Here is a 19,554-nt window from a genome sequence, read left to right on the forward strand (position 1 = left end):
TCAGGTGTTTGCGGGCAGCGCCTTGGCCCCTGGCTTGTCTCCCTTTATGGGAAAGGAACCGAGAGCCCTGAGGCTGGTTCTTCTGTTTACTGTGGACCCGGAGCCGCTTCCTCTCTTAGCCTTCGGTTTATGTTGCTCCTGGTCCGCAGGCTGATAGCCGGAACAATGGTTCCCTGAATTTTTAGGGCTCTTGCTTAGTGAAGTGCTTTCCATCAGTCTGCCCTTCCCTGGCCCTGGGAGTAAACAGCCTGTGTACACATCCCCTGAGCTAGCGAAGGAGCCCCGGGAGGCTGGGGAGAAGGGGTCACGTGCCAGAGTCGCAGGAGCTGAGCAGGGTGGCCTCGGCTGAGAGCCTGGGCGGCTGCGCGCAGGACAAACACAGCCTCGGTCCTGGAGGAGCTCAGGGTCCAGTGAGTGTGTCCAGCAAGGTTATTTTCTCCCTGGAGCTCACAGGCTGCCTCTGAATTCCATTCCGTTTCAGCAACCTTTCCTCCTGTCCTGCTTCCTCTATTTCTCTGGCTTGTTCCCCCGCAAGGAGAGGGTCTGGGTCACGGGGCTGGGGCCAGAGAGGAAGTGAAACCCACCCCCTCCAGGCCCACCACGCCCGCCCTCCGCCCCAAAAACATCCTCCCCAGAGAAGAGCAAGACGGAAGGGCGGCACTCAGGACTGGAGATCAGAGACCCACGTTTGAGCTAGAATTTCCGCCACCAACTCAGGGGTCTGGAGGTGTGTTTGCGGATAGAGGGGAGCGGTGAGGTCGAGGCGGCCGCCGCCGGGAGCAGAACCGGCGGGCTGGCACTCAGCACAGCCCCGCGCCACGCCCAAGGCGCACCGTCGGGCCGTCGCCAGGGCCACCCCGTCCTCTTCCTTCTGCTCATCCCCTCGGCCGGTCAGCTTGCTCCCGCGAGGCCCGTCCTGCCCGAGGCGGGTACGGAGGCTCACGGTGAGAACTCGCCGCTCGCCTGTCCTGGGCGCGCCCCACCCGTGCGGCCTCGAGCCCCCGGCCTCCGTCGGCCGTGCAGAGGGCAGCCCGCCGCGGGGAGCCAGGCGGTCCGCCCCACGGGGCCGCACGCGCCCGGGGACGTCCATTCTCCCCGAGGTCTGAGTCACGAGAAGGAGAACGTACACAGGGTACCACACACAGTACAGACAGGACGGCCCAAGGGGAGAAGCGGGGTGTGGACCAGGCCCGGAAGCCTGTCACTGACTGCCCTGCCCATCTCGGTGCCCCGCTCACTCACTGGACTTCCGCGGGGGCCGCTGTCCGGTTCAAGGCCCATTCAGCTCCCTCCAGTTCTCTATAAAAAAATAGAACCCTGTTTTCTCAAGATTGGTGGAGAATTTTGGAGGATTTTGTTATTTTCAAGGAACTTTACAAAAAAGAGAAAAGTCAGTGTCTCACTCCATGCGACCCCCCAGAGTGACTAGGAAACGGCTGTGTCCACAGAGCGCGGATTCTGGAGCTTCGTAACTCAACCTGCCTTCTCTTCCACGTCATCCGCTCAGCGCTATCTGGCTTTACTCAGGCCCAGCCCCCGAGCCCCCGCCTGCGGTTGACTTGGGCTGGCCCCACGGCGAGGCCGGGGTGGGGTGGGTCTCTGCCCGAGCCGCCTGTCCGAGCAGCCACCTCGGCCCCTGAGGGAGGGAGGCATCTCCTTCCCCAGCTCCAGACCCTGGGGCTCAGGCCACCTGGCACGGACCTGCTTCCCTGGCCTGGCCGAGCAGGGCCTGAGGCCTCACCCCCTCTGCCCATTTCCCCACGCCCTCCCCTCTGTCCAGCTAAGGCCGCTCTGCCCGCGGGCGAGGCCCTGCTGCTTCTCGCGACGCCCACGCCTGGGCTGGGGCTGCTCTTCCGGGGACCCCGCCGCACGTCGCGGGTCCCAAAGCGCCTCCCACACGCTCCGCACCCCACTCCTGACTTGGCTGTCTCCGGTTTGGGAAGCAACTGGCCCTGAGGTTACGAACAAAAGAGGTGCTAGACTCCCGAACACACCCAGCGAGCGAGGCCTTCCATGCTCAGGTGGCTGCCCCGGGTGTCACGGCCCCTTCCCGTTTGTTGAGCGCCTTCTGTGTACCAGGCACCGTGCCAGGTCTTTATGGATGTGGTCCTACAACTCTGTATACGATGACGCAGCTGTTACGGTTTTATCCCCATTCGACAGCCGCGGAGAGGGAGGCGGGGCCCGGTTGATGGCGTCCCTCTGGCTGGCTGACAAACAGCAGAACAGGATTCAAACCCGGGTCATGTTATAAAGTCTGTGCCCTTAGTGTGCGGGATCCCTCCCCCAGCCTCGTGCTTTGACAACCGGAGCGGACACACAGCGGGGCAGGCCCGGGAGCCCGGGCAGGTGGACAGACGCGGGAGGGCGGGAGGGCGCAGGGAGGCGCTGCGGGGCCGCCGAGCACGCGGCTCGGAGCGCCGGGCCGCGGAGTAACCGGTGCCCTTCCGCCCGCCCAGCTCCCTGGAGATGACCTGCTACGACAGCGACGACGCCAACCCCCGCAGCGTGTCCAGCCTGTCCAACCGCTCGTCGCCGCTCTCCTGGCGCTACGGCCAGTCCAGCCCGCGGCTGCAGGCCGGGGACGCGCCGTCGGTGGGCGGCAGCTGCCGCTCGGAGGGCGCGCCCGCCTGGTACACGCACGGGGAGCGCGCGCACTACGCGCACACCATGCCCATGCGCTCCCCCAGCAAGCTCGGCCACATCTCGCGCCTGGAGCTGGTCGAGTCCCTGGACTCGGACGACGTGGACCTCAAGTCCGGCTACGTGAGCGACAGCGACCTCATGGGCAAGACCATGACGGAGGACGACGACATCACCACCGGGTAGGGGCGGCCCTGGGCAGCTGGGGGAGGGACAGCCCAGCGCGCGGACGCCGCGAGGGCGGATGGAGCCGGGGAGGGCGAGGGGACCGCGGACAGTCCGGCGTGCGGACCCCCCGAGGGCGGTGGACCTCGCCTGGGGAAGGGGGCTGCGCCGCGACGGGACCGCGTGCGGAGCCTCGTGTGGGCGGGTGTGGGGCCGACGTCCTAGGAGCCGGTTGGCCCGCGAAGGTGCCCGCTCCTCGGCCCCCGCGGTTGGCATTTTGTGGCACACCCCGCCCTCCTCCTGGTCGGCGCCCCCGGCCCGCTGGTGGCACCGGCCTTGCAGGAGCCCTTGCTGCCCGCGGGCACGAGGGCCGGCCTGACCTCCTCGCCGTGTGAGAGTCGGGGTGACAGCGCCCCATCCCTCGAGGGGCTGCTGAGAGAGGCCGAGGCGTGCTGGCAGCGCTGGTGCGCTGCGCGCGGTGCTCGCTCCGCGTCCCCCGCAGGCCCAGTCCCGTCCCCACCCTCCCCGGCCCCCCTGCTCCTCCTCTGGTTTCTTCCTCTGCAAACCTCCGCCAACGCTGCAGCGTCCGAGCCCCGACCCCAGTCTGTCAGACCCTTCTCTCCCGTCTTATCTTCTGCCCAGATAGAGTTGGGCTTGTGGAGCAACTTGGCGGGGGGGAGGTGGAGTCTGGGACGTGAGGGGAGAGGACGGGAAGAAAGAAGCGCTGGGGACTTCAGGGTCCAAGCCCCGAGACCAGAGCACGGCAGCGCTTCTGGACGCTCTCGGGCATCTCTCGGCTGGCTCTACCTCCACTCACCCTTCCTAGTTTGCTGGACCCTCCCGGGGACCACACGGGTAGCCTCAGCGCCCCTCCCCCCCCCGGGACTGCCTCTCCCCAGTAAACAGCTCGAACTGGAAGAGAGTGGAAGGCAGCTGAGCGCCAGGCCGTCCGCTGCTCCGCCCCAGGGATGTCCTGGGAGGACCTGGCAGGGCCTGTCCAGCCGACAGGCTGCTCTGAAGCAAAACAGCTGACGCACGCGTGTGGCTGTTTACTGCCTGTAAGTCCCCGGGGGGCTGGCCGGCCTCACGCTCAGATCCGCCAGCCTGGGGTTGGGGCCGGGGCCGGGGCCGGAGCCGTCCAGACCCCCTGTGCACAGAGGCTGTGCTGCGTGGCCTCTGCCCCGGGAAGCCCTTCTCCTTCTCGGAGGAAGCGTCGGGTCCCTGCCCTCTGACAACAGCCAGCTGGACAGCGCAGAGGCACAAGCCTTGGGGGCGAAGGGCTCTGAAAGTCCTCCTCTGTGGGAAGGACCCGGGCCCCGCCTGCAGGGACCTCCCAGACCAGAGGGTGGGGGCGGAGAGCCACCCCCGCCACAGGCCCAGTGGCCGTGGAAGAGCGCTCCCGCCGCCAGGACGCTGCTCTGGGAGAGACCCCGGTCTGAGGCAGGCGGGGGGACCTCTGGCACCTAAGCACTGTGTGAGCGTGGGCAAGTGGCGTAACCTCTCTGGGCTTGGGTTGACCCGTGTGCCCAGTGCAGGTAACAGCAGGACCCGTCTGAGGTCACGAGGAGGCCTACAGTCATGAGTTGCATAACGTGCTTGGAATACTTCCTGGGTCTTGGTAAATAAAATACTTTTATTGCTATTATCACTGTTAGATGATTGTTAAAATCGCCCTCTGAAGGAGGGGAGGGCCTCCTGCCCTCTGAGGGTCCCAGGCCTGCCCTCAGGGACTGGGCAGCCCGGCAGAGCCCCACCAGACTCAGCAGCGAGGACAGACGTCGCAGCAGCTGGCCAGTCTCGGGCACACAGATTCGGGGCTGTGGGGTGCGGAGTGCTGGGCGGGGGAGCCAGGAAAGGTGCCCTCCCCCTCCCCTCGAGCATCCTTTCCTGTCCTCTGCCCTCCGGACAGTGTGTGCGCCCCTGAATCCGTGCAGAAGCGGAGGTCGCCGGGCTGGCACGGGTGGGACCGTCCCTCCCTGTGCCCTCACGCCCGTCAGCCCAGGGAAGCGCGGAGTTCGCAGGGGTACAGAGCAGAGTGGAGATACCCACAGAGTGGGCCTCACTGCCAGCCGCAGTGCTGGTGCCAAGATAATTTCACATGAGTTTTTACCGTCAGTCTGCCATTAGCAGCAACTCTCAACTCGCCAGTTCTAGGGGGCTCCGGCGTGACCTTCCCCGCCAGGACTGGAAACACACCGTCCTTCCCTTCAGTGTGCTTAGGTGGTCAGAGTAGAGGGGAATCTGTCTGTAATCCCCGGTAATTTTAATGCAAACTCCTCAATTATGTGTTTTCACGGCTACGTGCTGTGCTTTTTCACCAGAAGCAGGGCATCCTAGGTTCCAGCAAACCTGCCCAGGCTCCTCCTGGTCCTCCCTCCCCCACTGTGGCTTCCGTCCAGGTTTGGTAACTTAGAAAATATCCTGCTCCTAAGAAAATTGCTTTTTCTGCTCATACATCGGGCAAGGCTGTTCCCTTCTCACCCACCGGTGACACCCCCTCCCACCCCCGTCGGCCACTGCCCGTGGCCGTTGACTTCCCGCCTCTCAGAAGTCCCAGCACTGGGCCAGCAGGACAGGTGAGACTGACCGCTGGGCTTCTGCTCCTCCGCCCCCCCCCGCTGACACTGTCGCCACAAGCCATCGGGTGAGCCGTGGTGGATGGCAGTGACCCGGAGGCTTTCTCGGTGCCCTCTGTCGCCTGCCTGAGCCCGTGTTCAGTCCGGAGTCAGTCGTCCCCTCCGCCCGCCCGCCACAGCCCCCTCCCACCCCCACTCCGTCCAAATGCCCGGTCCTTTCCAGGGTTGCCCACCTGGATGAGCTCAGGGAAGGCAGATTCTTCACGCTGGAGCTCAACAGCCAGGATGAGGACGGGGGATGCCGTTGCGAAAACCGTCACATACTTACAGCTGTGTGTTTAAAGAATTGTAGGAAAAGACATCTTTACATACGGCTAATGTCTTAACCGCTTTTAAGAGTTCAGGGGTGTTAATTACACTCACATGGCTGTGTCACCATCACCGATGTTCGTCTCCAGAACTTTTTCATCTTCCCAAACTGAAACTTAGCAGCTGTTAAACGCTCACCCCCACCTTTCCGCTTCCTGCCTCTATGAGCCTCATTCCTCTCGGGGCCTCGCGGGCGTGGGATCACACAGCGTTTGTCTTTTTCTGACCGGCTTATTTCACTCAGCATTGTGTCCTCAAGGTGCCGTCCACGTGCTAGCAGGTGTCAGAATTTCCTTCCTTTTGGGGGCCAAATACTAATCCCTTGTGTGTGTAGCCCTCAGTTTGCGTCTCCATGTACCCATCGACATACGTTTGGGTTGCTTCCACCTTTTAGCTATTGTAAATAATCTTGCTATGAACGTGGTACAATTATCTCCTTGAGAATTTGTTTTCAGTTCTTTTGGGTGTAAACCCAGAAGTGGAATTGCCGGACCATAGGGTAGCTCTAGTTTTCATCTTTTGAGGGACCACTTACTGTGTTGCACAGTGGCCACACCATTTTACGTTCCCACCAGCAGTGCATGCGGGTTCCAAGTTCACCACTTCCTCGACAACACTTGTTATTTTCTATTTGTTTATGTTTTTAGTAACAGCCATCCTCGTGGGTATAGTGGTGTCTCACTGTGGTTTGAATCTGCGTCTCCCTGGCGACTAGAGATGTTGAGCGTCTTTCCACGTGTTTCTTAGCCATTCATATGTCTTCTTTGGAGACATGTCTACTCAAGTCCTTTGCCCATTTTTTAATTGGGTTGTTTGGTTGTTGTGGTTGAGTTGTAGGAGTTCTTTATATATCTGGGTATTAATTCCTTATCAGACACGATTTGCATGTATTTTCTCCCATCCTGGGGTTGGCTTTTCTTTCTGTCAATGGTGCACTTTAATGCACAGAAGTTTTCATTTTGATCAAGTCCAGCTTATCTACTGCTTCTCTTACTGCCCACACTGTGGGTGTTATAGCCGAGAAACCATCACCAAATCCAGTGTCATGAACCTTTTCCCCAGTGTTTTTCTCCAAGAGTTTTATAGCTGCTGGGGCTTTTTAAAAATACAGAGGCCAAGTCTCGTGCCCAGCCTACAAGGCAGGTTCTCTGCTACCTCAGGAAGCCATATTTTTCTGATGCTTCTCAGTGATTTGAGAGCTAGTCCGTCTTCCCATAAAGTTAACAGATCTTCTCCAGAGTAACCCCGACAGTGTCCTTCAGCCGTGATCTGAGCAGGCACAGTGACAGGGGCTTATTCCACTCCAAATGGAGTAAGATTACAGGAAAGTATTTAAGTATTCGCTTGAAATCTGCTTCATTTCTGCCTATTGATTCAAATGTTGTCATCTGAGAAAAACAGGCTAAGTGGAAATCTTCATCCAAACATTTGAACATGTTCTTAACGACTCGGATCGTCTCTTCTCTAGTCCAAAAGAAAGAGCCCCCAGCTCCTTTCACTACTTCCTGAAATGACCCAGTTTTCCAGATCCCAGCTGTCCTCGTCACCCTCCTCTGGAAGCTTTCAGGCTGTCAAAGATCCTCTTAGAACTTGGCACCTGGACTGCTGTACCCGGTCCTAGCGGGTGGCATCCAGAGCGCAGCGCTGTGGCCCGCATCGGCTTAGCTGCTGACAGTCCTAGGTGACAGCTCGGGACATTTTTACCTCCTGAAAAGAAAAAAGGAATTTGTTTTTCTAAAAATAGGACTGTCTGGAATTTAATCTAAGGAAGAAGATGAGTTCCACAGCCATCTGTGCGTGCCTGGACCCCAGGGTTGGGGCATGAGCAGGGAAGACAGCACCCACAGAGGAGAATGTGGGCTCCTGGTACGGGGGGCAGGGGGCTGGGGAGGGTGCCCTGTGCCCTCCAGCTCCTTCCTCCTTTGATTTGGACTCGCCTCTCACTGACTCCACTTCTGTCTGTGTCCATGGTGGTCTGGGTGGGCAGGAATCCCTGCTGCGTCCCCAGCAGTGCTGCGGTCACACCCTGCCAGGGCGCCCTTCACCTGGTGCAGAGTGGTCTCTGCAGCCCCGGCAGGACTGCTGTCCAGTGACCTAGGCCCAGGGCCGCAGGGACTTAGAGCCCTGTGGGTGTGCGGGGGGAGGGTGAGTCTCTGCCGCCGGGTGGTCTCCGCCCCGGGTGGTGGCTGGCCACTCCTGTCCTGTCCCGTCTCGCCCCTTCCCTCCCCAGCCCGTCCTCTTGAACCATGCACGGGGGCTCGGGGACAGATGGGATTCGTTTCCTCCTTGGCGCTGAAGTGTCCTGACGTTGAAAAATGTCAAATAAAATAAACTGTAGGCCTCGGCCTCCTGCCAGGCTGGCTCTTTGCTCCCAGAGGTGGGAGCCCAAGCCTTACAGAAACCGTCCAGCCTTGCTGAGGGGCATCACTGGCTGGGCTCCAGGTGGCTGAGCCCAAGATGCAAAACCCCCACCCTCCCCAGGATGGAATCCTCCTGCAAGGGGCACTGGCTTTGTAGGGTTTGTATAAAGAGAGGAGGACTCTGGAATGGGAGCAGCAGGGAGGAGAGTCTTCCTTCTTTGCCCCGTCTCCGCTGTTTCCCAGCAGGCATCCCCCCCCATAGGCAGCTGGACCAGGCCCGGCTTTTGCCCGTGGAACACAGGTTTGGGGCAGAGGGGTGGGGGAGCCACCCTGGGAAGGAGCTGGCATTCAAGTTCAGGAAGGAAACAGTTCCCGCCCTTGAAGGGCTTCACCTCTAAAAGAGAGGAGGATGCCTGCTGTATCCACGGCAGCAGCAGAAGGGCGGTGTCGTTGATGCAGACAGAGGCTGTTGCCTCTTTGGGGGTAACATCTGACCATGACAGCGTCGGCCTGCAGCTTCACGCACGTGGCCTCAGCTGACGTCCTCTGGGCGCAGGGGAAGGAGCATCCGGGCGTCCAGGGCCCCCTCCTGAGCCCTCCTCTAGCTCGCTGTGAGCACGTCCCCAACCCCTCTGAGTCTCAGTTTGCGCGTTTGTGAAAAGGTCATCATTTGTGCCTGGCGAGGATCAAGTGGAAAAGAGTTAGAGTGCTCTAAAGAGTGTGAAAAACTGTCGGTTTGACATATATTTATTCTGGTCTCAATGTACTGTTCTGCTCATTTAACTTTTGGCCTCTGTCTTAATTAGGGGCTGTTAGAGTATCCAATTAAGATTTCTTACACTTAAGGGATGAGTTCATCGAGTTTGGGCTTTGATTCTGTTGCAGGTGATGATCTTGTTTTGCTTTTTTTTTGGGGGGGGGATGTTGTTTTGCTTTTTAACAACGTCTTGCTGTTCTTTTCATCCCGCGGTGCCCCGTTAAATAAACCAGCTTTGTGAACAGGCTTGCCAACGCAGCAAGCCAGTATCGGTGGGGTTACCGAGTGGTGGGAGTGAGGGTCCTGGCTGGATGGAGCCCTGGCTCTTCTCATGAGCTGGGTGCCTGCTCTCCCTCTGCCTGAGCTCCCTTGTCTGGAAAAGGCAGAGAGTGGGGGTACCTAGTCTGTAACGCTGGTGCGCGCACTGAATTAGTGAACATGTTTACTTTGTATATAATAAGTGTTAGATGTTAGCTATTTTGTGGCTGACAGTAGCAAGCCGGTGGCCCTAAGCTGTCACACGCACCTTCTGAAAGATAAGACAGTATTTGGAAAAGTGTGTGTTAACCTTCATGCTTGAACGTGATGTTTCTGAGCCTCACTGGGAGGATGGCAAACTAAGTGGTTTACCAAGCAGGGTGGCTGCACCCTGACCCACTTTTGCCTGTTCACGCAGTGCTCTCATGCGACAGAGGACGCCCACGTGTGGCTTGGAGACCCCAGCCATGGGTCCAGCATGTGGCTGTGCAGTGTAGCTAAACTAATTGCACGCAGGACCGCACAAGTGACCACGGCCTCTTTCCTGCTGTGACCCGGCCACGGGGCTGTCTGTATCTCAAACACATGTGTTGTGCATGAAGTGTGTCCTGGGATGGGGTCCCCAGAAGCAGACCTCGAGACAAGGATTTGAGTGCAAGTGGTTTATTTGGGAGGTGATTCCAGAAAGCACTGATGGGGGTGGGGAAGTGGGTCGGGAGAGAAGGAAGCCAGTGCCGGATGCATTCTGTGCGGGTTGCTGCTGACGTCAGCTGGGCTTGGGGGTTCTGCGGGATTACACGCCCACCCAGAGGGCCAGGAGGCCTGGGTATTTATCTTTCTACTCCCAGTCGTCATTGGCCGAGGGCAGCTCCCGAGGGCATCACATCCTGGTTTTCCCTGCTGCTCCACACAGGCTGAGAGTCGCAGGTGCCTGCAGAGGGGCTGCGTCTGTGTTTACAGGAACAGTAACTGCAGGCGGGACGTAGGTGGGGTACAAGGGACATCAATTATAAAGAGGGAAGATGCGAAGGGAGGAGGCTTCCTGGTCTGTTGGGAGGGAGAGGGTGGCTTCAGAGAGCCGCTGGCTGTCGAAACACCCTTCGTTCCTAAAACAGAACAGTGAAAGCACTGCCGAGTCTGTGTGGGGTCAGTCGGGATCACAGGGTCTGTTCAAACCCAACAGGGTCGCTGGAAGGCTGGCGTGAGCCAGGTATTCCGGAGGGGGGGCTGAATGTGTGCTGGTTGCCAAGGCAACGGATGCAGGCTGAGGCTCTGGTGTGTCCTAGTAACCTACAGTTGAGCTGCTGGGTTTTCCCTGAGTTTGATGACATACAAGCTGGTTGACAGTCAAGATGGATAAGGGTTGTGGAAGCCGCTGAGACAGTTCTGGCATTTTCCCACCAGCCCTGCCCACCTGCCTGCCTGTCCACTTGTCTGCTCTTTTGTCGTCTGCCTCCTCCTTTTCCCCACACACCTTATGTTCTGGAATTAGCCAGCTGGGCTCATGGAGTGCCTGGAAATTCCATGCAATCTGATATTATGGAAAGCGCTCAAGTTTGGAGTGGGTTCAGATCCCAGCTCCGAGGCTGTGGGAGGGCTGAGTGTCCATTCTGGTGGGGCTGATCCAACGGGAATAGAGTTTCTGTGAGGATGTTATGGAGCATATTGTAATACCGTGCTGGGTATACAGCAGGCGCTCAGCAAATGCTACCTCCTGCCCTTCTCCCAGTTGGCCCCTAGAAAACCAAAGCTCTGAAGGTCTGAAGGCCGTCTGCACAAGGGGACTCCCCGCCCGCCCGGGGCATGACGCCCCGTCACTCCTCTGTGCCAGGGTCCTCCCGCCACCCCCGCTGGGAGCCTCCCCAAATTCACCCCATTGCAACATGACTGCTCCCCGACTCTGGGCCGTCCTGGAGCTTGTGTGTGTAATTTGTACTGCAGGAACTGTATAATTCTCTAACCATTGCACAGCACGTGTGGTTTAGAGCGCTCATCTGGCATTAGCTCTTCATCTGAACAACTCTGTGAATTAGGTGTTCTTCCCCCAATTTACAAGTGAGGAAACTGAAACTCTGTGTCACGGGCTTGCCAGGAACACATAGCTTAGAAGTGGCGGCGCCGGAGCAGAAGGCAGGCCTCTCTGACACCAACCTCTGCCCCCCCATCCCCCCTCGTCCCGAGCGTGCTCATCCGGCCTCGCCCACTGCCCGCCTCTGCACCACGGGGGACTTGCCCCCCTGAGTGCAGCACGTGCCCCTAAGCTTGGGAGCAGGGATCCCAGGGCTTCCTGCCACTGGAGTAGCAGCTGCGGTCAGCACCCAGCAGGCTGTGCTGCTGACTGGCCCGCGCGTTAGCACTGGAGACCCCCTCCCGGGATGCCCCGAAGTGACCGCTCCATCTTCAAGGAGAGGGTCGTGCTTTGCAAACCACAGAGCAGCCACAGCCGGGAGCCCAGGGCAAGGGCAGAAGGCGCAACCCTCGCCTCTTGAATGCAAGCTCTGTTGACCGTGGCTCAAAGGCTGAGCTGTCCCAGGATGCTCGCGAGAGGCCAGCTCTGGCCTCTGGGCTACCGGACACCTCTAGCCAGGCAGCAAAGGCCCATTCACGATGGCTGGAGAAAGCCCAGCGGGCCAGGCCAGGCACCACCCCTGCCCTGCGCACAGGCCGCCCAGGGGGCTGTGGCCTGAGCTGCTCTCGCCCCTACACTGGGGTCAGGATGGACCCGCATGAGCAGGTGCACTGACGCATCACGTGCAGAGACCGCAGGCAGGCGGCTACGGCAGAGGCAGACCGGCACACCGGAACCCGCAGGTCAGGGTCACGGAGAGACGGGTGGACAGGCTGGTGCTGGGGCTGGTGCCACAGGTGACGTGCAGCCCGGGAGGGGCTGAGAGCCGCCCAAACGCGGCGTGAAGGGCTGGGTGCAGGGAGGCGGTGTGCGCGCTGGCTCCCCTGGCAGAGGGCGGAGGGCAGCAACCGGACAGGCCAGGGACGTCCAAGAGGTGGAGGGCCCACCAGAGGGCGAGAGCGGGACTGACCAGCGTCTCGGCAGCCTGCCTGCCCTGCCCCCCGGCTCGCAGTGAGAGGGGCCTGCCTTGTGCCCTGTCCCTTCTTCCTCGTGGGTCATCTCCAGCCAGATCCGGGGATGCACCTCCACCAAGGCTGCTGCCCTCTGCTCCTGACCGCTCAGCCCCGTCCAGCCCCTTTCCTGGCCCTTCTTCTCACTGGTCACCCCTCTCAACCTCTCAGCCTCCTCTTCCTCGTCTGGCCTCTGTCTCGGCCCCTGTGGGTCCGATGACAAGGAGCGACACTGTCTCCATGGGCGCGGCCACGTGGACAGACCCGAGTGGTGGCCCTCCCAGCAGCAGAGGCTCCCAGGATGCGGGCTTTCTGCCGAGTGTCACTGGAAGAGGGGGGACGGCTATCCCCGCCTGGCACTGCCCCCTGAGCGGCCAGCCGCCCTGTGCCTGTGCCCACCTTTCCTCGGGTGGTCCCTGTGTGAGGTCCTGCCCTTCCCAGCTCCCAGCCGTTGCCCCTGCGGTCTGGCTGGCAGCAGCTGTCCCGTCCCTCATGTCTCCTCCGGTCCCTGTGGTTCGTTTCCTGTTCTTGGGAGGCAGACTGGCGCTGTGGATGGAACTCTCCGGAGTCTGACTGTTTGCCGCTCCTGCCTGCCTGACCCTGGATGAGGGACCTAGCCTCACTGTCTGAACGGAAAGGGGAGGGCAGGGCCCGCCTCAGGCTGCTTATTCACGTGGCCAGCAAGTGCTTCTGGAGACCGCTGTACACACACTTGGGGATGCAGCAGGAGAAAAAGTCACCATTCTTAAACTCGTATACAAGAGATGGCAAATGAGCCCACCGGTAAACGCATGTCAGATCAGGGACGATGGGGCAGGGTGAGGGGCTGAGTGATGGGCGGGGCTGTTGGGGAGTGTGATCAGGGAAGCCTCTCTGGGAAGTGATGCCCAGAAAAGCATGTGCAAAGGCCCTGGGGCAAGAACGGACGCGTGTTCAGGGAACTGCAGGGAGGTCAGTGTGGCTGCAGCAGAATAGACAAGACAGACTGTGGTCAGAAACGAGGTCGGGGTAGCCAGGGGCCAGGTAGCACAGGTGAGGGGCAGCCACAGGCAGCTTCCAGGCAGAGGAGCAATGAGGTCTGACACGCGTTGCACAGGGTCTGCCTGGCTGCTGTGAGGGGGCAGGGAAAGGAAGCTGCTGGAATCATCTGGGCTGCAGCAGGGGTGGGGGTGGAGGCAGGGGTGGGGCTGGAGGCAGAGGTGGTGGGAAGGGTTTGGGGATAAAAGACATGCATTTACAGCGTCTTCTCAGACTGTGTGAGATTTTGTTTCTATTTCTCTCTGGAGATTGGAGATTCAACTCAATAACAGGGACCCTGGGGCAGCGGGCATGTCAGTGGACCTGAAATCACTGCCCGGTCCTCAGGGATCTCACACTGTCTCTGTCTCTCTCTCTCTCTCTGTCTCTCCCCCTCCCCGGCAGGCCCTTGGCTGGGGGTGGGGGGCAGCCTCCTGCTGTCTCTGTTCCCACCCCCCCCATCTGTCCTGTGCTCTCAGAACCACACAGAGATGCTGAGCTCGGGGAGGCTGTGGAACAGTTGCCCCCTGTGTGTGACCTGGCGGGGCGCCGCCTCTCCCAGCTGCAGCTGCGGGCGGGCGCCGGGAAAGGCAGGCCCCCTCAGAGGCTGCGTAAACATTTGGGAAGCAGGCACGCAGCTGGGAGCGGGACCCCTCCTCCAGCTGGCTGCTTTGCTGCCCCAGGGACATGTCAGCCGTCCTGGGGCTGGGCCTTGGGACACGGCACTGTGCATCTGCTGACCCCAGGCCTGACCCACACTCCCACCCTCCACCTTTCCCTGGAGCCCAGGTGGCCCTGGGGAGGGAGCTGGGAGGAAGTGGCAGCGCACCTGGGAACCAGGCGGCCTGGGTCCGTGGAAGGGCCGTGTGAGGTCACTGGCCCGTCCTGAGCCCGCCTTCCCTCTCGTGAAGACCGGGCGCTGAGCCAGAGGAGCTGTAAGGCCGTTTCGGCTCTGACACTCCAGGGTCACGCGCAGGGAGCCCTTGAAAACCCCGGCCTCCCTCGGGGGTCCATAGCTCCCGGCCTGGGACCTGCGTCGTCATGGCTCCCGTGCACGTGGCCAGAACAGCTAAAGCCACGTGCTCAACCTTCCTGAGCTTAATGTCCCAAAGCAAGTGTAGTGACACCTGCCTCAGCCTAGATCGCTAGGCTGTTTGGGAATGAAACCCTATTTTATGATGTGAACGTGCTAGCCAGAGGCCCGGAATGATTTTTATAGATTTTTTCTATCAAGCTCACAATGGGTGATTCCCCAGAATTCAGTGGGATTATTGGGGGACCCGGGGGTAGGTTTGTAAGAGCTGGGATTAGAAATGTGGTCAGGTCCTTTCCCGCGGACAGCATGAGGCCCCAGCAGTGCGGCCCCCGGTTAACTCAAGCCGTCCATCCCCCCCCACCCCCGCCCCCGCATTCTGGTCTGCTCACCAGGAATCGGTGCGGTCAGGCCACATGGCGCTTCCTGGCAAGTCTTTCTCTTCTTTTCTTGCCTCTAATCAGCCCCTTCAGCCTTGAGACTATTGTCAGGGAGGCGACCAGTCTCATCCGACGTCTCTGTTGGAAACAGAACCTTGGTCCACAGCCCTGGGGCCTGGGATCCCTCGAGGTGTGTGTGGCGAGAGGCGGGGAGATGCACGCGTGTCAGTCTGGGCGCCACCCTCTGCCTTTCCTGGCCGCCCTGTGCCTCAGTTTCCCCCGTGGGAAGAGCCCCTCTGCTGGGCCTGGCACGGGAGACACACGTGATCTTGGCCCCCAGGGCTCTGTGAAGAGGGGCACAGGGGGCTGTCTGAGACGGACGGGCCCTCTCCTCTCTGGCTGGGTTTTCTTTCTGGAAAAGAGCCTGACTCTCAGCTCCCTCCCAGCAGGTGTCTTCCCCTCCGCGGGCTACAGCTCCGCGGCCTGGGACCGGAAGGAAGAGCTCCGTGGCCCCTGCGAGCCCCTCACTGGGGCCAAGGCAGGGGGCCACCGGCCCCCCACACTCGGCCACACCCCCATGAAAGGCGGGGCTGGAGGCTGCTGACCGGGGAGGCGGCGATTTCCTGTCTTCACAGAAGCCCCCAGACAGCACTTCTGTCCGGTAACCCAAAGTGCCTTGACCTGGTGGCTGAAACAGTAGGTGCTGATGTGCACGCTATTTATGTAAGTAGCTGAAGCGTCAGGGACCCTGTCCTTCCCTGTGGAAGCCAACTCCGCCAAGCAGGAGGGCGGTCCCAAGGTGGCGGAAGGTAGGCTCTCTGTGCAGCCCACCTTCCTCTTGGGAAGGAAGGAGGAGCTTACGGAGGGAACCTCGGATCCTGTTGAGTTCTGGCAGGAACCAGTCCCAAGGAGGAGGGGTTTACAGATCCGCTGGCCCAGAACCCTGTTAGCAGGGGACTCAGGAGGGACTCAGGAACTGGGACCCCTCCCCTGGGCCGAGCTGCAGGCCGACTTGCTGACTTTCCGGCCAGCCCCCCCGTCGCTGTGGGGGGTGAAATGCGGGGGGGGCGGGGTGAAATGCGGGGGGGGGGGCGGGGTGAAATGCAGGGGGGGGGGCGGGCCGAAGGAGGGTGGGCGGCTGCCGGGTGGGAGGCTGCAGGCTCTGCGGGGCACATCCTGGGGGGCGGGGGACAGCTCCGTGCCCTGCACAGACGACTCTCTTCCTCCACGGAAACCCCTGTGCCTTACCGCCTTCAGGCCTCTGCTCCCGCCCGCCCTCCAGGCTCCGCCCAGAAAGCCACAGAGGAGGAAACCTTGTGGAAGAGGCGCGGCTAGAGCTGGAGGAGAACGCCCCCTGCTGGTGACGCGCCTCTGGCTGAGACAGAGCCGCTTTGCCCAGGATTCCACGCTGGCTGAGGCTGTTCCCCGCAGGGCCCGGGCTGGCGCAGCACGGAGACGGCATCCCTCGCACCCTCCACGCGGGGTGCGGTGAGGGTGCGCGGCTGGGATGCCACCCGGGAGCCCGCGTGGGGCCTGGCCGGGGCCCCTCCCGGGGTGAGGCGGCAGGTGCTACTGTAGAGCCTGCCTTGCTTGCATCCCCCGGAGTGCTCAGCCTGGGCCCCGGTGCACCGTCCCAACCTCACACCCACCCACTCAGAGTAAGGGCAGGAAAATCGCTTTCTCCCCCTGCTGGGGGTCGCCTGATGGCTTGGGGCTGGGATCACTGCAGTTCTTTACTCCACTCTGGCCTCAAAGCGTATTTCGAAAACTTGGCCGCAGTATGCGCCCTCCGAAACAGACCCCTCCCCCACTCAGACCGCTTCAGAGATTCAGGACAGAGTTCGCCCCTTAGAGCTGCAGACCCAGGGCAGGGGCGCTGGGCACTCAGAGGACTAGAGCCAGCCCGGCTTTTAGGGAGAAGGGACTCCCGGCACCGTCCACACCTGCCTGAAGGCGGGAGGTGGGGAGGGGCTCCGGAGGAGTGGACTCTCCGCTGCCATAACAACCTGGGAAGCCAAAGGCAAGGAGATGAGAGGGCCACGCTGGCCTGGCCTCTGCGTGGGGCCGTCGCACAAGCTGCCCAGACCCAGAGATGCTGATGCTCTGTGGTTCTCTGTCATCCTGGCTCAGGCCTTCGGGCCTTAAAAACTGTCACTGCTGGCATTTGTGCTGCTTTAAGAAACTGCGGGTGTAATTGTCTATTTCTAAGACGCAGCCTTCCCCCTTTGCCCAGGTCGCTTTGGGGCTGGGACCAGCCTTACACATTCAGCCCCTCCCGGGAGCGGGGATGAGCCGGAAGAGGCGACGAAGGGGGGGAGGGGAAGGGGCACAGTACAGGGGGTTAAGTTACCAGAAACCCCCTGAGGGGAGAGGGGCTCCTGGGAGAGCCCTCCTACTGGACCCTGCTTTTTTTCTTTCTCTACACTAAAGTCCTCACATCTTGGGATCCTTTTCTTCCTGATCAGTCAACTGAAAGTGCCTCCAGGATGAAGGCAGAGACCCTTGCCTGCTGTGGCCTGTTGTTTCTCCCCACAGCCAGCCCTGACATGCCCGCCTCCCTGCCCCCCCAGGCCCGGAGGAAGGCTGGGGAGGGCACTTGTTAGGAGGTTGCCCTCCGTGCCCCTGTGAGGAGGACAGTTCCTGAGCAGCCTCTATACCACCAGCCGGCCCGCCCCCCGCCCCCCCCCCCCCCCCCCCGCAGACCTTGCCGCAGGCGCTGTGCTGAGCCCCTGCGCTTCCTCGGGGCCGATTTAAAAGCCTGAACAGGGGCAGGAGGGGGCTTGGAGGAGGCCCTCCGGGGAGGGCCCGGGTCCTCCGCGCGTGCCCACCAGCGCACGCGGCTCCCCTGTCCCTAGAGACCTGGGATGCCACGCGTCTGCCCGCAAAGCTCGAGGAGGAGCCGGGGTCAACCCGCAGGGGTGGGGGTGACCCGCGGCGGGTGTCCGGGGGGCTGGGGGCTGGGACCCGCAGCCGGTGTCGGCGGGGGGGGGGGCGGGGGGAGGGCGACCCGCAGGATCCGCAGCCAGCGCTGGGGGGTGTGACCCACAGCCGGCGTCCCGGGGAGGGGGCGGTGCCCTGCAGCCCGCCGGCGGGGGCGGGGGCGGGGGCGGGAGAGGCCGCGGCCCGGGGGGCGGAGGGGACCGAGGCCCCGGCCGCCCCGCACCTCCTGCCCCCGGCCCCGGAACGGCCGCGCCGCGGCTGCTCTTTGTCTACCTGCTCCGGGCGTTAAAGGGCCCGCTCGCCGCCGGGGCGCGGGACCTGAGGCGGCGACAGGAAATGGGGCCGTGTCGCTTTAAGTGCAGCCGGCGCGGCGAGGCGCGCGGGCGGGGGCCGGGAGCGAGGGGCGCGGGCAGGGCCGGGGCCGGCCGGCCGCGTGGCCGCGCGCAGAGCTCGGCGGGCGCCGGGAGGATGCTGCATCCGCCGCTGCCCCGGGCGGCGAGGCCGCGCTTCCCCCGCAGGTAGGCGGCCCGCGGCCCGTCGCCGCCCCGGGGGTGGGGTGGGGTCGCTCCGGGGGGGGGGGGGGTCTCGGCCGGCCGGGCGGCGGCGCCGCCTGAGCCCGCGGCTCCCGTGCGCTTGGCCCGCGGGCCTTGGGGCTGGGGGGGTACCGAGGGGTCTGGCGGGGGGCGCACTGCGGCGGGCGCTCCCCGGGGACCGGCACGCAGCCGGGACAATAGCGCGCCTGGACCGAACTTCCCGGGTTCCCCGCCGGGCGGTGGGGCCCTGGGGGCGGGGGTCTCGGGGACCTGGGGAGTGGAAGGAGAGGAGGCTTCGACCCCAGCCCCGGAAGCGCTGGGGGTCTCCCGCGGTGAAAGGAGGCGCTGGGGGTGGGCTGAGACCGGGGGTGGGCTGAGACCTGAGCTGGGCGCGGGGTTGAGTTGGTGACCCCGCAGCCGCTGGATCCCTCGGAGAGGAGTGAAGCCCGGGACCCCTGTTTGGGGGACAGACCCCTGCCCTGTAAGGTGAGCGCAGGCACCCAGGCTCCCCTTCAAGGGGCAGGGACTGGGACGGCCGCCAGTCCTGGGACCCCACGCGCTGACTCAGAAACCAGGCTTCCAAGAGAGGATTAGGAATTCCAGCCGCCGGAGGAAGAGGGCTGAGGCTGGCTGGTGTTTGTGGGAGCTTCCCAGCCGGTGTGCACCCTCCCTCCCCTGCGCCTCCCTGCCGACCTGCGGGGCTGAAGGAAGTGGGAGATTAGGGGGCTGAATAGGAGGCCGGACGCCCCTTGCTGAGACACAGCCCCCGCCCCGGGGTGTGCCTGAGGACAGTTGTAACGGCGCTGGTTCTGCTCTCAAGTTCTGCCCCCAGCACCCACCCCCGCCGGCGGAAGAGGTAAAAGTCTCTCTGTTGATGTCAGCACCCTTTGGCTGAACACCTCACTCCTTCCCTCCTCCAGCACCTTTGCTGGGGGACCCCGTCCTGCCTGGGCTTGGAATCCTCCCTGCCCCTTCCTGTGCCCTGCCCCGCCCCAGGAGACCCGGGCTCTGTACCATGCGCTGAGCACTGCCGGGCCCTGGAACCACAGCCGTTCAGTACTCACCTAGCTTCTTACCAGAATCCGACTTCAGGGCAGGTTCTGGGCAGGTGTGCGGGGGCGGAGCCCTGTCTGCCGTAGCCCAGGGACGGAGCGGGTTACACCTACTCAGGTGAGTTACACCTACTCAGCTTGGGCCTGTGGTGTCCTTTCAGGGGGACTGCAGTTTGTAGGCAAGGAGAGGGGGGATGTCGTAAACTGGAGGTCAGTCTGAGAGTTGCCAGAGTTCAGATGTGAACTTTGACTGCCCTGGCTCTCATCCACCCAGGGAGGGCTTTGCCCAGGCCTTTGCTCTGGGGACAGCTCAGAACCTCACTTGCAAGAGATGTGTGATTGGGGCCAACAGGGATCAAAGGGACGCTTTCCCTGCAGGCTCAGTTCCCGCGC

General features: G+C 62.1%; 1 protein-coding gene and 1 long non-coding RNA gene across 7 annotated transcripts in view; one reads left to right on the forward strand and one right to left on the reverse strand.

Annotated features, from left to right (window-relative positions):
- Positions 1 to 19,554, forward strand: part of NAV1 (neuron navigator 1) — a 203,793-nt gene that overhangs the window by 125,446 nt on the left and 58,793 nt on the right. For 4 of the 5 annotated variants that reach the window (XM_057728533.1, XM_057728534.1, XM_057728535.1 and 1 more), the window contains one exon: positions 2,460 to 2,825. In XM_057728533.1, the coding sequence (XP_057584516.1) occupies positions 2,460 to 2,825 (366 nt within the window). Of the gene's footprint in view, positions 1 to 2,459; positions 2,826 to 17,800; positions 18,095 to 19,554 lie in introns of those variants that run through there. The other variant, XM_057728537.1, reaches the window with a different exon arrangement.
- LOC130849559 (uncharacterized) lies at positions 9,786 to 19,313 on the reverse strand. 2 transcript variants are annotated; one of them, XR_009052764.1, is made up of 3 exons: positions 19,174 to 19,313; positions 14,649 to 14,774; positions 9,786 to 10,097 (listed from the first exon to the last, which is right to left on the reverse strand). It is a non-coding gene; the product is annotated as an uncharacterized LOC130849559 (long non-coding RNA). The 2 variants fall into 2 exon arrangements; XR_009052765.1 differs by lacking the exon at positions 19,174 to 19,313 and adding an exon at positions 15,885 to 15,999.

Source organism: Hippopotamus amphibius, chromosome 3 (genome assembly GCF_030028045.1).
Source record: "Hippopotamus amphibius kiboko isolate mHipAmp2 chromosome 3, mHipAmp2.hap2, whole genome shotgun sequence".
NCBI classification, from domain to species: Eukaryota; Metazoa; Chordata; class Mammalia; order Artiodactyla; family Hippopotamidae; genus Hippopotamus; species Hippopotamus amphibius.